The sequence below is a fragment of the Leptodactylus fuscus genome, chromosome 5, assembly GCF_031893055.1.
Source record: "Leptodactylus fuscus isolate aLepFus1 chromosome 5, aLepFus1.hap2, whole genome shotgun sequence".
Classification (NCBI taxonomy): Eukaryota; Metazoa; Chordata; class Amphibia; order Anura; family Leptodactylidae; genus Leptodactylus; species Leptodactylus fuscus.
This window is the reverse complement of record NC_134269.1, coordinates 197,541,219-197,556,789: the sequence shown is the minus strand read 5'-3', so window position 1 is coordinate 197,556,789 and position 15,571 is coordinate 197,541,219. Positions and strand designations below refer to the sequence as shown.

The following is a 15,571-nucleotide window of genomic DNA, read 5'->3' as shown; positions in this document are numbered from 1 at the left end:
TGCCGCAGTTGCCATCAGGTCCAGGAAGGCGGGAGTTTCAACAAGCCGGAACGCCAACATCTCCTGGGCCAGCAGTTTAGCGATGTTGGCGTTCAAGGCTTGCGCGTGTGGGTGGTTAGCAGTGTATTTCTGCCGCCGCTCCAATGTCTGAGAGATGGTGGGTTGTTGTAAAGAAACGCCTGATGGTGCCTTTGATGGTGCAGGAGAAGGAGATAAGACAGGACCAGGGGAGGATGAGGTAGAAGTCAACAAAGTGGCGGAGGCAGATGAAGTGGTGTCCTGGCTCGTCCTCTGGAGTGCATCGCCAGCACAGTCAGCAGTGGCAGTGGCAGAGGCAGAGGCAGTGGCAGAGGCAGTGGCAGTGGCGTGAACGGCAGGCGGCCTTTGTCCTGCCGTTGCTGCCTGCCACTGATTCCAGTGCTTGGATTCCAAATGACGGCGCATTGAAGTGGTGGACAGGTTGCTCTTCTCAGAGCCCCTAATCAATTTCGAGAGGCAAATTGTGCAGACAACACTATATCTGTCCTCGGCGCATTCCTTGAAAAAACTCCACACCTTCGAGAAACGTGCCCTCGAGGTGGGAGTTTTTCGGGGCTGGGTACGAACTGGAACATCTTGGGAGATTCCGGGTGTGGCCTGGCTTCGCCTAAGCTGCTGACCTCTGCCTCTGCCTCTAGCTACCCTTTTTGGTGCTGCACCTGCCTCAACATCCACACTACTTTCCCCGCTTGACATCCCCCCTGTCCAGGTCGGGTCAGTGTCCTCATCATCCACCACTTCCTCTTCCAACTCCTGTCTCATCTCCTCCTCCCGCACAATGCGCCGGTCAACTGGATGCCCTGACGGCAACTGCGTCACATCATCGTCGATGAGGGTGGGTTGCTGGTCATCCACCACCAAATCGAACGGAGATGGAGGAGACTCTAGTGTTTGAGCATCTGGACACAGATGCTCCTCTGTTAGGTTCGTGGAATCGTGACGTGGAGAGGCAGGTTGAGGGACAATGAAAGGAGCGGAGAACAGCTCTGGGGAGCAGGGACAGTTTGGGTTATTGTTCTGTAAAGCTTCGGAATTTTGGGAGGAAGGAAGACAAGACTGTTGGGTAATAGGAGGAGAGGAGGCAGAGTCTGACTGGCTGCTGGACAATGTGCTGTAAGCGTTCTCTGACAGCCATTGCAAGACCTGTTCCTGGTTCTCGGGCCTACTAAGGTTTGTACCCTGCAGTTTAGTTAATGTGGCAAGCAACCCTGGCACTGTGGAGTGGCGCAATGCTTGCTGCCCCACAGGAGTAGGCACGGGACGCCCTGTGGCTTCACTGCTACCTTGCTCCCCAGAACCATTCCCCCGACCTCGCCCACGGCCTCGTCCACGTCCCTTTCCGGGAGCCTTGCGCATTTTGAATTCCTAGTTAGAAATTGGCACTGTATACCAGTAGTAAAAATTGTGGGTGCACGTAACCCCAATATATTCTTTGAATTCCCAGTCAGACACTGGCACTATATGGCAGTAGCAAGAAATGAGGGTATTTGTATTCCCAATATACTCTTTGAATTCCCAGTCAGACAATGGCACTGTATACCAGTAGTAAAAATTGTGGGTGCACGTAACCCCAATATATTCTTTGAATTACCAGTCAGAAACTGGCACTATATGGCAGTAGCAAGAAATGAGGGTATTTATAACCCCAATATATTCTTTGAATTCCCAGTCAGACAATGGCACTGTATACCAGTAGTAAAAATTGTGGGTGCACGTAACCCCAATATATTCTTTGAATTCCCAGTCAGAAACTGGCACTATATGGCAGTAGCAAGAAATGAGGGTATTTGTATTCCCAATATACTCTTTAAATTCCCAGTCAGACAATGGCACTGTATACCAGTAGTAAAAATTGTGGGTGCACGTAACCCCAATATATTCTTTGAATTCCCAGTCAGACACTGGCACTATATGGCAGTAGCAAGAAATGAGGGTATTTGTATTCCCAATATACTCTTTAAATTCCCAGTCAGACAATGGCACTGTATACCAGTAGTAAAAATTGTGGGTGCACGTAACCCCAATATATTCTTTGAATTCCCAGTCAGAAACTGGCACTATATGGCAGTAGCAAGAAATGAGGGTATTTGTATTCCCAATATACTCTTTGAATTCCCAGTCAGACAATGGCACTGTATACCAGTAGTAAAAATTGTGGGTGCACGTAACCCCAATATATTCTTTGAATTACCAGTCAGAAACTGGCACTATATGGCAGTAGCAAGAAATGAGGGTATTTATAACCCCAATATATTCTTTGAATTCCCAGTCAGACAATGGCACTGTATACCAGTAGTAAAAATTGTGGGTGCACGTAACCCCAATATATTCTTTGAATTCCCAGTCAGAAACTGGCACTATATGGCAGTAGCAAGAAATGAGGGTATTTGTATTCCCAATATACTCTTTGAATTCCCAGTCAGACAATGGCACTGTATACCAGTAGTAAAAATTGTGGGTGCACGTAACCCCAATATATTCTTTGAATTACCAGTCAGAAACTGGCACTATATGGCAGTAGCAAGAAATGAGGGTATTTATAACCCCAATATATTCTTTGAATTCCCAGTCAGACAATGGCACTGTATACCAGTAGTAAAAATTGTGGGTGCACGTAACCCCAATATATTCTTTGAATTCCCAGTCAGAAACTGGCACTATATGGCAGTAGCAAGAAATGAGGGTATTTGTATTCCCAATATACTCTTTGAATTCCCAGTCAGACAATGGCACTGTATACCAGTAGTAAAAATTGTGGGTGCACGTAACCCCAATATATTCTTTGAATTACCAGTCAGAAACTGGCACTATATGGCAGTAGCAAGAAATGAGGGTATTTATAACCCCAATATATTCTTTGAATTCCCAGTCAGACAATGGCACTGTATACCAGTAGTAAAAATTGTGGGTGCACGTAACCCCAATATATTCTTTGAATTACCAGTCAGAAACTGGCACTATATGGCAGTAGCAAGAAATGAGGGTATTTATAACCCCAATATATTCTTTGAATTCCCAGTCAGACAATGGCACTGTATACCAGTAGTAAAAATTGTGGGTGCACGTAACCCCAATATATTCTTTGAATTCCCAGTCAGAAACTGGCACTATATGGCAGTAGCAAGAAATGAGGGTATTTGTATTCCCAATATACTCTTTGAATTCCCAGTCAGACAATGGCACTGTATACCAGTAGTAAAAATTGTGGGTGCACGTAACCCCAATATATTCTTTGAATTACCAGTCAGAAACTGGCACTATATGGCAGTAGCAAGAAATGAGGGTATTTATAACCCCAATATATTCTTTGAATTCCCAGTCAGACAATGGCACTGTATACCAGTAGTAAAAATTGTGGGTGCACGTAACCCCAATATATTCTTTGAATTCCCAGTCAGAAACTGGCACTATATGGCAGTAGCAAGAAATGAGGGTATTTATAACCCCAATATATTCTTTGAATTCCCAGTCAGACAATGGCACTGTATACCAGTAGTAAAAATTGTGGGTGCACGTAACCCCAATATATTCTTTGAATTCCCAGTCAGAAACTGGCACTATATGGCAGTAGCAAGAAATGAGGGTATTTGTATTCCCAATATACTCTTTGAATTCCCAGTCAGACAATGGCACTGTATACCAGTAGTAAAAATTGTGGGTGCACGTAACCCCAATATATTCTTTGAATTACCAGTCAGAAACTGGCACTATATGGCAGTAGCAAGAAATGAGGGTATTTATAACCCCAATATATTCTTTGAATTCCCAGTCAGACAATGGCACTGTATACCAGTAGTAAAAATTGTGGGTGCACGTAACCCCAATATATTCTTTGAATTCCCAGTCAGAAACTGGCACTATATGGCAGTAGCAAGAAATGAGGGTATTTGTATTCCCAATATACTCTTTGAATTCCCAGTCAGACAATGGCACTGTATACCAGTAGTAAAAATTGTGGGTGCACGTAACCCCAATATATTCTTTGAATTACCAGTCAGAAACTGGCACTATATGGCAGTAGCAAGAAATGAGGGTATTTATAACCCCAATATATTCTTTGAATTCCCAGTCAGACAATGGCACTGTATACCAGTAGTAAAAATTGTGGGTGCACGTAACCCCAATATATTCTTTGAATTACCAGTCAGAAACTGGCACTATATGGCAGTAGCAAGAAATGAGGGTATTTGTATTCCCAATATACTCTTTGAATTCCCAGTCAGACAATGGCACTGTATACCAGTAGTAAAAATTGTGGGTGCACGTAACCCCAATATATTCTTTGAATTACCAGTCAGAAACTGGCACTATATGGCAGTAGCAAGAAATGAGGGTATTTGTATTCCCAATATATTCTTTGAATTCCCAGTCAGACAATGGCACTGTATACCAGTAGTAAAAATTGTGGGTGCACGTAACCCCAATATATTCTTTGAATTCCCAGTCAGACACTGGCACTATATGGCAGTAGCAAGAAATGAGGGTATTTGTATTCCCAATATATTCTTTGAATTCCCAGTCAGACAATGGCACTGTATACCAGTAGTAAAAATTGTGGGTGCACGTAACCCCAATATATTCTTTGAATTACCAGTCAGACACTGGCACTATATGGCAGTAGCAAGAAATGAGGGTATTTGTATTCCCAATATATTCTTTGAATTCCCAGTCAGACAATGGCACTGTATACCAGTAGTAAAAATTGTGGGTGTATATAGCCCCAATTCTATTGCTAGGGGACTTGCAGGGTATTTCTGGGGTGAAGGTGGGGGGGCACACCGTTGGAACGGGTATCGGGGTATATATCGGGTATACGGGAATACACTGACAGTGTATTCCATTCAGGATCCTGGGAAAGCTGGGTTGCGGCGATTGAGCCCGTCAGTGCCACGTTACACTGACAAGCTTCTCCCTGGAATTTAGCTCTTACAAGAGCTGTTGGTTGTCTTCTCCTTCCTATCCTAGCCTGTCCCTGCCTACCCAGAATCTAAGCCCTAGCTAGCTGGACGGAAACCTCCGTCCTCGGTGAATTGCAAGCTCAGAATGACGCGAACCTGGGCGGCGCTGTTCTTTTAAATTAGAGGTCACATGTATTCGGCAGCCAATGGGTTTTGCCTACTTTTTTCAACGTCACCGGTGTCGTAGTTCCTGTCCCACCTACCCTGCGCTGTTATTGGAGCAAAAAAGGCGCCAGGGAAGGTGGGAGGGGAATCGAGTAATGGCGCACTTTACCACGCGGTGTTCGATTCGATTCGAACATGCCGAACAGCCTAATATCCGATCGAACATGAGTTCGATAGAACACTGTTCGCTCATCTCTATTCTTTACACTTACAGAGCTGATCTGGGTCCTGTAGGACCCAGCAGCTCTTGCAAGACACTGAGCCCGGTGGATCACGTGACTGCTGGGTCAGAGGGTGACCGCATCATGGCGGCGCCCATAGCTGTGTATACAGCGCTCATTGAGCGCTGTATACACAGTGATCGAGAAGGCAGGGAAGGGAAATAAACCTTCCCTGTCTTCTCTCTGGGAGCTCTGTCTGAAGTGACAGCCGGCTCCCAGCTTCAGCATCTGCACAATCTCCGTGCAGCTGCTGTGTTCTGATTGGACGTACCGGTATGTCTTGTCAGAACTAGGCAACCACTATCCGAACGTATATACTCTATGGGCGGTCCGGAAGTGGTTAATGTGAGTGAAACGTATACATTCGCCAAAAATATCAATGTTATTAACGGATATTACTCATGCCATACATGTGTATGTACCCAATACCTCAATAAATGTCCATGTTTCATTATTGTGTGCATGAGGCCTATCTTTGCGATGCCTAAGGCCTGTTGCACATGATCGTGTGCTGGTTGTCAGCCATGATTGATCAACACACTGATTCATTCAATGTATAGGAGTAGCAGTAGCATTTCCAAAAAAAAGTACAGGGATAGGACCAGTCCATAGTTATGCGGCCTGGACTGTCGGCACACACATGGAACCGTGTGATACACGCACATGTCTGTGGGCTGACAGGAATTAATGGGTCAGTGTGCTATCTGGGAAAAACTTAGATAGCACACTGAAGTACCACATGGTCCTGAGATCGTCCCATTACCTACAACTAATGCTAAAACTTGTTCCTCTCTTTTTGTCCTTAGAGACGTACAGTATTAGGTACCAGTTGTTATAGCCCTTTAAGAAGGCTTGTATTTCTTATTACAAAGCTACGCGCCAGAGTAAGAAGTAATGGCGGCCTATGGGAGCCTTACAATCTAATATAAGAAGGCAGTAACACTTCCAAATGGCAGCTAAGAATACATTTGATGACTTAAGTTTTTTCTTTATTCATCTTTTGTTCAGAAGCTTTGCTGCTGGTACTAACATACGAGGCGATAGTCTGATGTTTCTCATATAGTAAACTCCCTTACATTTCCTAAATTGTGGTTTCTAATTGGCAATATCTAGATTAGAGCCTTTTCCACTTCCCATAGATTTCGATTTTACGGTCTTTTATCTCTCCCCATATTTCCATTTGGGATTTTAGCAGCGTCTTTATGCTTAAATGGTCTTTTAACAAAGGTGCGGAGGAGGTCACCTAAGCTGCGGGGCTCCATAGCATTGACAATGATACCATGGTGGAGATCAGTCTTACCAGCACATTTGACTAAGGATATGAAGTCTCCATACACTGAACTGTGGGTTGTTATTGTACTGTAAGGATTGCTTTCATGTTAGCTGGAGGGAAGGATGTTAGAAATCGGAGATGGGGATTGATTATATAATTAATGATGAAGTTGTTATCAAACCTTCTGTAAAGTCTCTTGTAGTCAACAACTTAATAATATTATGTAACCCCTTCCTGCATTTTAATGTAATAAAACAGAATTTTGACCTGCTCAAACTATCCATACAATCCATCCATACAATGTACATTTTCCCTATCAGTATGTCTTTGGAGTATTGGAGGAAACCCACGCAAACACAGGGAGAACATACAAACTCCTTGCAGATGTTGTCCTTAGCAGGATTCGAACACAGGACTCCAGCACTGCAAGGCTACAGTGCCAGCCACTGAGCCACCATGTTGCCCCCAACTATCAGTACAATTGCCAATCTGTTCAAGGCCTATAATACCCACAATGCCATATTTTACACTAAAGCTATTTTATTTGGCATTACCATGTACATGTCATATAAAGTTTATACCAATTTTTAATTTTTTTTTTGCTTTTCTCCTACAAAAAAATTGCAAAGTCAACGTAACCCACCAAAAATTATCTCAAAATTTTGAGATTGAAAAAAAAATACTACTTGGTCCTTAAGACTAATTTTGGGTAAGGTAGAAGTCTATTCACCAATGTTATATTGTAAATGCTGGTTTGGGCCAAAAAAAAGTCCAACCCATCCAAACGACCATTATTCAGAATTTATTTCCAGAATTTCATCCAAATGTTCATGAGCTGGAGATTCTGGTCAATATATTGCATCGTAGAATAATTTTACTTAATTTACAAGACATAAGTCTAATTTCTGGAGCTCTCTAGAAGAAGACAATATAAAGGAACACCTAGAAGTACATGACTAAGTGGAGACTCCAAAACCTTGAATCTATAGTATAGGTATTCCATTTGGGGGAGTCTGCATGAGGAACACCCGAATGGAATACCGAACGCATTTGCAAGTGGTGTGCAGGGGAAGCACATGGACCCCATAGACTATAATGGGGTCCATGTGCTTGCCGCGAGATCTCCGCACAGAACATGCAGACCGGAAAGTTCTTCACAATCTACTTTCCTGTCTGCATGACTCGTGCGGAGACCATGCGGAAAGCACACAGACCGCATTATAGTCTATGGGGTCCGTGTGCTTTCAATGCACACCGCTAAACGTTGCATTCGGTAGTCCGTTTGGGTGGTCCTCATGCGGACTCCCCAAACACAGATGTGAACCAAGGGCAACATTACTTCCAGAAAGACTTTATTACAGTATTGAACAAGGTAACATGAGATAACAGAAAACAAGAGCGAGCAAGTGAACCGGCTCATTGAGGATAAAATATGTATAACACTTCTGATTATGTACATATGAAGTAAAACACACCAATCAGACGGAGTCTACAATCAGCCAATCAGGCGTTTTCTATAATCACTCAGTCAGATATTTTATTTAATCAGCCAATCACATATTTTCTAGAGAAGAATAGTCTGAACACCATCATACATTCCAATGAGCCAAATCCATTTAAAAAAAGTTACGTCAAGAACAACGCAAAACTTCACTTTTCTAAAAATATATATATATATTTCCTCCATACTTGCTCCATCAACTTTCCATCTCACTTTCGAGAATATTCATGTAAATTTAGCCTCAGTGAAACCAATTACAATGGTAAACCTCGAATACAGAAGATATTTGGGACCAATTCTTACATAAATTCTTCCATATTTACATCTGGTTATTCTGTTACAACAGCAATCTTGATTCTATAAGATTATGCATTGTATCAAATGCTGAACTTTAAAGTCATACCGCCATGTATACATCCATATATACTGTATATACTATATTCAAGTGGGAATATGCCAAAGTGCAACCATGATGATATGCAAGTACGATTCTGAATGTGTATTCCCAGAGCAGGTCATTAAATGTGGCCTCCATGTTTTCCTATACGTGAAGTCTAACATAATGGATATATGTAGTTTATTTTGTGCTTGTCTATACCACCATAGAACTTTACTATCACCAACATTACATATCATACCTTCCAAATATTCACGTGAAACGCCTGGCATGAAGCCTAAATTGCTTTACTATCACCAACATTACATATCATACCTTCCAAATATTCACGTGAAACGCCTGGCATGAAGCCTGAATTGCTTTACTATCACCAACATTACATATCATACCTTCCAAATATTCACGTGAAACGCCTGGCATGAAGCCTGAATTACTTGTCTGGTGTATATAAGCACATCACCATAAACTCAATATAAATATAACTCTACTATTGATCCTCAGCCAATGTTTATTGCCCTTATATTACATTGCATTGCATTGCAGTGTTTTACTATATGCCACAAGACGCTTGTTAAGAGCTTATTACATAATTCAGTTTTCACTATTGCAGCTTCGTGCATTACATTTATTGTCTCAAAGTAGCACTTTATAAACACTTATTGTCTGGCTACAAACTGAGGTGACACATTTCTCAAGGAGACCAGAAGGGCATCAAGATTAAGGTGAATGTCAGCTACAAGAACACCTTAGTGGCTGTGATCTGAATGAATAGGTGATGCAACCAGCATGGGCAGGGAAACCTCTCGAAGATAGAAAATGATGGATGAGAAACAACACGAGCTGAAATTTTGCGATAAGCAATAATTATAACCTTAATAGGGTTCTTGGCTTCGGTATATAAGCTGTATTCCCTGATCAAACAGCAATGAATTTATCTGGAGACAAACTGAATGGTAAGACAGTTAATATTCTTGTTTAAAGTAATGAAGGGATCCGACGCCTTCCCTTTTGTATACATTGTTTCCAGATATTAGAACGACAACAATTGATAACAAATTCTTAATGAGGACAACACATGGCAAGTATCCATTTACCTAACCTATGGATTGGAGTACAGGAACCCTGCACAGGTTCTTCTAAAATAATCCCTGTATTGCAATAGTCCAACCATTATATTACTGTATACAGGAACATACGTTGATATTGTTACTTTGTATATTTCAATTTCATATCTATTTTCTATACTAATCACTGTTTAATAAAAACCAGTATAAACTGTATACCTCACCCTTACCATATACTAAAACACTGTGCACTGACTCCATCTACAGGTCATTATCATAGTGGCACGTGTATTACTTTAGATGAGGCTCAAGCATCAATGTTTCATTAGTTATAAAAAAACCAACATGTTTCCAAGAAGATTGTCATGATCGACCGATCGAAACATTGCAAATAGGCTAATTGATAAAAATAACTTTTTAGACTGAAGTGACCAATAGTCTACAAAGCGAACCAACATAGTCATATAATATATATAATATAATATAGTCAAAACACAACACACTAACAAACAATAAAGAACAAGGTGCTATTAACAATAGGGGATAAAGGGCAAAGGGAGGGGGTAAAGGGTATTAAAAACTCCCCAAACAAATCCCCCTATGTCTAGATTTAGGAACTTGCATTCTTCTCCCTGACCCCGTCTTAGTTTCTTAAGACAAACATGTGTTAAATAAAATATGCTGAAGGCCTGTAGCAATGATAGTGTTCGCTAGTACTTGCCTCCAGCCATGAACAAATTATATCCAAACTCATCACCCAGCTTTATCCTGACACCTCCATTGCCATTCACTAAACAGAGGCCTCTTTGCTGGCACGAATAATAAGAAGAAAAAGCTCAAGCAACATTTTTCGGAAAACTTTACCATTACTATGTATATCGAACACCTAGAAGGAACACCTAGAAGGATATAGCTGTATTGAGTGCAGTGACCTGTATTGGCTAATGCTGCATTCATGTCATAGGTAAACGACAATGACAACCCTAAAATATAATATTGTTCCTATTAGGAACAGCCTATGTCGTGTGAAATGTATAGGATCGACTCTCCAAGAAAGCAAAGTGATATGTATAAGTGCAGGATCATATGGTGTAGTGTAGACCAGGACCCTTGTTATGGCATAGGATTTATGTATTAAGCTCTAGGTACATGCACAATGTAAGATGCAGTAACAATATGGCCATGTCTTACAATAGGCTACTCACCTTATTCCGGTCATTATATGTAAAATAATTATCCAGGCCCAAAGACAGTCAATGAAGATGTTTTCTCTTCTCATAATGAATGACGGGATCTAGGGATGAAGACAATTACAGTCATAAGAAAGTTTTATCTCCACTTTGAACAGTATCCATCAGAGATATATATATATATATATATATATATATATATATATATATATATATATATATTATAGGCTAGACCCCACAAACAAATGAATGAACAGCAGTGCTCAAATCTATATCAGCGCACCCCCAACCACAAATGTCAGCTATGGATCTTCTTCTAAGACATGAGACCAGAACTTCACCTCAATGCGGTTTTAGATATACATTCATACTTGCCAGCTGACGGTATACGGACAGCAGCTCTCTCATGTCAAACCGACTTGATCTCTAAAGCTGCACTTTAATCTCATTATTTTAATATTCCATCTGTTTCATGTAAGTTCCATGCCTTGACACATGACCTCATTAATATGTGATACAATGTATCTAGAATAAGACAAACAGGTGCTCCAATAATAGCCCCCCTAGCCTTAAGGAGGGATTGGGGGGAGGGAGGAGAGGAAGGGGGGGGGGGTGAGGGTCTTCTCACACTAAACTCCCCTATATTAACAACACAAACTCGAGCAGGTTAAAGTTTTCCTATAGTGGCTGGATAGCGATTTCAGACAATGCAATTCACAGTTATCTAGGTGAAAGTTGGATTTGATAGACAGCCATTCACAGGTTCAATCTGTAATAACCAAGTCCTATTCACACCCCTGTGAACCTTCATTTTAAGGATGATAGCTAGACTAGGACTGTGTCTTGCAGCAAAAAAAAAATAATAATAAAAAAAATCAGGAAACCTAATAATCCCCCCCCCCTTGAAATCAATGGAAACACAGTTAGATGCATTGCTCCTATGTAAACACTGTGTTAAAAAAGACGTGAACGGCAAAGTGCTTATGAATAAAAGAAGCCTCCATTGTGACTGTGACAGCACATGCTGGAGGAGCTCGATGGAAACGTGCATCATGTAAGCTGGAGATGGATTGTATACATTAAACCACACTGCATACACTTCTTCCATGTAGCATGCATTGGAAGACACAGACCTACAATGTAACTATCCCTGTCGTCTTAGACATCAACACCACAGCATCCACCGTAAGAAACCCTTACCTTAAATCTCCTTCTAAGATGTTCTATTACAATAAAATACTCTCATCGTCTTATGTGACATGGACTTGTAGATTAGAAAATCCACGTCAAGTTCCTAGCCAAATGCATTTGTATTGTTCTCCTCCCTCTCTATCCCACAGACTGATAGAAAATAACATACAAGTCATCTCCAAAACTGTTCATCGATCGCTGCAGAAGAGAGGAAAATGGTTACAGTGTAGCAAAAAAAAAAAAAAAAAAAAATCTCCTTCTCATCCCTATAGGATCCTAAGTGATGACATTTAGGAAATAGAAGGGTCCTTACCGATGACACCTCTGATCTGAAGTGGGGGGAAAAGAAAGGAGGTCGCTCGGAAAATCCAGTCTTGTGAAAGTGACTTGAGATCCAGGGAAAAGCAGAAAGAGCGAGGAGAGCGAGAGCGTGCGAGAGGCTGATGCTGGGAGTTGTGCACGGCCCTGCCTCTCACTCATCCAGCAGCAGCAGCACAAGCAGCAGCAGCATCAGCAGCGCATCGCTGCTCCCTCCTCGAGATGCAACCCCCCCAAATTCCTTCCCAGTTTGGAGATCACAGCTACAACAATGCTTCTTTTTTTTTTTCCCCCCCTTTATTCTTTTATTTCCAAGACAGTCCCGGGGTAAACCGGATGTGAAATAAGCTGTGACTTCATGCCAGAGAGATTTTATTTTAGAAAGGAAGGTGGTACCAATCTCTCATCTATAGACCAATCCGCCCATTTTTTATATGCAACACAATTTAACTTGCAACTGCTCTCGCCCTTAATCCCCTTCCTCTGGATGCCGGATCAAATCCTTTGGCAATCTGCAGCATTTTATTGTGATGCAATTTGCAAGGGAAAGCTTGTTTGGGGAGGGGGGTTGGTGGTGAGGAGTCGGATCACTTGATCTAACGTTTGATTACTGTGCTTGCTTAGTGGATGCGTGGTGACAGAGGAGGTTAAACGCTGCGAAAAGATTCGAAGACAAACACTGCAAAAGTATTGAGTCCAGGCATATTCATATTCATGCACCACTGTGCTATGTGCCTACTGGGAGCCTGTTACCAGGTTATCGTGGGCTTTACCTTCCATTTAAGACAATTTTTTTTATTGGTACAGCAATTAAAAATAATTGACAAAAAAGTAATATCAAACTTTAAGATCATCTACATACACTGGCAAACAAAAATCAGTGTAATGAAATGTATTACAAGTTAAAATGAAGGCAAGTGCCTAAAGAGTCCTTGCTCAAAATCGCTCAAGTTGAGTTACTCTAAATGTGTTATCCTGAAAGTTTGTAGCAAAGACCATGATGGATGGGAATAGTCTTTAGGAAAGTTTTCGGAGCAAAAGTCAAAATTAACAAGTCTCTCTCTCTCTCTCTCTCTCTCTCTCTCTCTCTCTCTCTCTCTCTCTCTCTCTCTCTCTCTATATATATATATATATATATATATATATATACAGTATTAAGATAGATCAATAGATAGATAGATAGATAGATAGATAGATAGATGATAGATAGGTAGATAGATAGATAGATAGATAGATAGATAGATGATAGATAGGTAGATAGATAGATAGATAGATAGATAGATAGATAGATAGATGATAGATAGGTAGATACATGATAGATAGATAGATAGATAGATAGATAGATAGATAGATAGATAGATAGGTAGATACATGATAGATAGGTAGGTAGATAGATAGGAGATAGATAGATAGATAGATAGATAGATAGATAGGAGATAGACAGCTAGATAGATAGATAGATAGATAGATAGATAGATAGAGATAGATAGATAGATAGATAGATAGATAGATAGATTTATAGAAAAATAGGTTAACAATAGAGATGAGCGAACAGTGTTCTATCGAACACATGTTCGATCGGATATCAGGGTGTTCGCTATGTTCGAATCGAATCGAACACCGCGTGGTAAAGTGCGCCAAAATTCGATTCCCCTCCCACCTTCCCTGGCGCCTTTTTTGCACCAATAACAGCGCAGGGGAGGTGGGACAGGAACTACGACACCGGGGGCATTGAAAAAAATTGGAAAAAGTCATTGGCTGCCGAAATCAGGTGACCTCCATTTTAGACGAATAGTGGATTTCAAATCCGGGTCATATGAGAATGTGAACTTTGTGACTATGAGACAGGGATAGCTGTACAGGCAGGGATAGCTAGGGATAACCTTTATTTAGGGGGGAATGTTATTAAAAATAACTTTTTGGGGCTCTATCGGGTGTGTAATTGTGATTTTTGTGAGATAAACTTTTTCCCATAGGGATGCATTGGCCAGCGCTGATTGGCCGAATTCCGTACTCTGGCCAATCAGCACTGGCTAATGCATTGTATTGGCGTGATGAAGCAGTGCTGAATGTGTGTGCTTAGCACACACATTCAGCTCTACTTCATCGGGCTAATAGAATGCATTGGCCAATCAGCGCTGGCCAATGCATTCTATTAGCGTGAACTGAGTTTGCACAGGGGTTCTAGTGCACCCTCGGCTCTGCTACATCAGATTGCTACATCTGATGTAGCAGTGCCGAGTGTGCATCAGATGTGTAGTTGAGCAAAACTGACTCAGCACTGCTAAGTCTCTGCATTCGCATAGGAATGCATTGGCCAGCCTTCGGCCAATCAGCGCTGGCTCTGCCGGAGGAGGCGGAGTCTAAGGTCGGACCTGAATGGAGACTGGTGTGGAGCGATCTTAGACTCCGCCTCCTCCAGCAGAGCCAGCGCTGATTGGTCGAGTTCCGTACTCTGGCCAATCAGCACTGGCCAATGCATTTCTATGGGGAAAAGTTAGCTTGCGAAAATCGCAAACTGACAGGGATTTCCATGAAATAAAGTGACTTTTATGCCCCCAGACATGCTTCCCCTGCTGTCCCAGTGTCATTCCAGGGTGTTGGTATCATTTCCTGGGGTGTCATAGTGGACTTGGTGACCCTCCAGACACGAATTTGGGTTTCCCCCTTAACGAGTTTATGTTCCCCATAGACTATAATGGGGTTCGAAACCCATTCGAACACTCGAACAGTGAGCGGCTGTTCGAATCGAATTTCGAACCTCGAACATTTTAGTGTTCGCTCATCTCTAGTTAACAATAAGCATAGTTTTTGATTATCTAACAAAATTACTTTGGCACATTTTGAGCTCTGCTTGTCAAAAATTCTTCCTCCATGTCATGATGGCTAGCCAATTTTTGAATATCAATAGGGTTGAGCGATGGAGATCGAGGAAGATCGGATTCCGATCGAGCAGATTTCATGATCGGGATCGCCTGGAAAATGATCGAAAATCGGATTTTGAAAACGATCCTGAAATCTCAAGATCGGCTCAACCCTACTGTATATATAATATACAATTGGGGTTGAGCGATTGGGATCGGGAAAGATCAGATCCCGATCGGCGATCGAGCAAATTTCACAATCGTGATTGGGATTGGCTGGAAAATGATTGAAAATCGGATTTTAAAAACGATCCTGAAATCTCAAGATTGGCTCAAACCTAAATATCAATACTATTTTATGGCCCTGATGAAGTCCTAGAATAAAACATG

At 41.6% G+C, this 15,571-nt stretch overlaps 1 protein-coding gene across 1 annotated transcript in view; it reads right to left on the bottom strand.

Moving 5' to 3' along the window:
• Positions 1-12,780, bottom strand: part of GABRA1 (gamma-aminobutyric acid type A receptor subunit alpha1) — a 115,694-nt gene extending 102,914 nt beyond the window's left edge. The window contains exons 1-2 of the mRNA XM_075275029.1: positions 12,313-12,780; positions 10,824-10,912 (exon numbers count right to left, since the gene is read on the bottom strand). Coding sequence (XP_075131130.1) covers positions 10,824-10,897 — 74 coding nt within the window. The 5' untranslated portion in view covers positions 10,898-10,912; positions 12,313-12,780. The remainder of the gene's footprint in view (positions 1-10,823; positions 10,913-12,312) is intronic.
• Between the last annotated feature and the right edge of the window lie 2,791 nt (positions 12,781-15,571).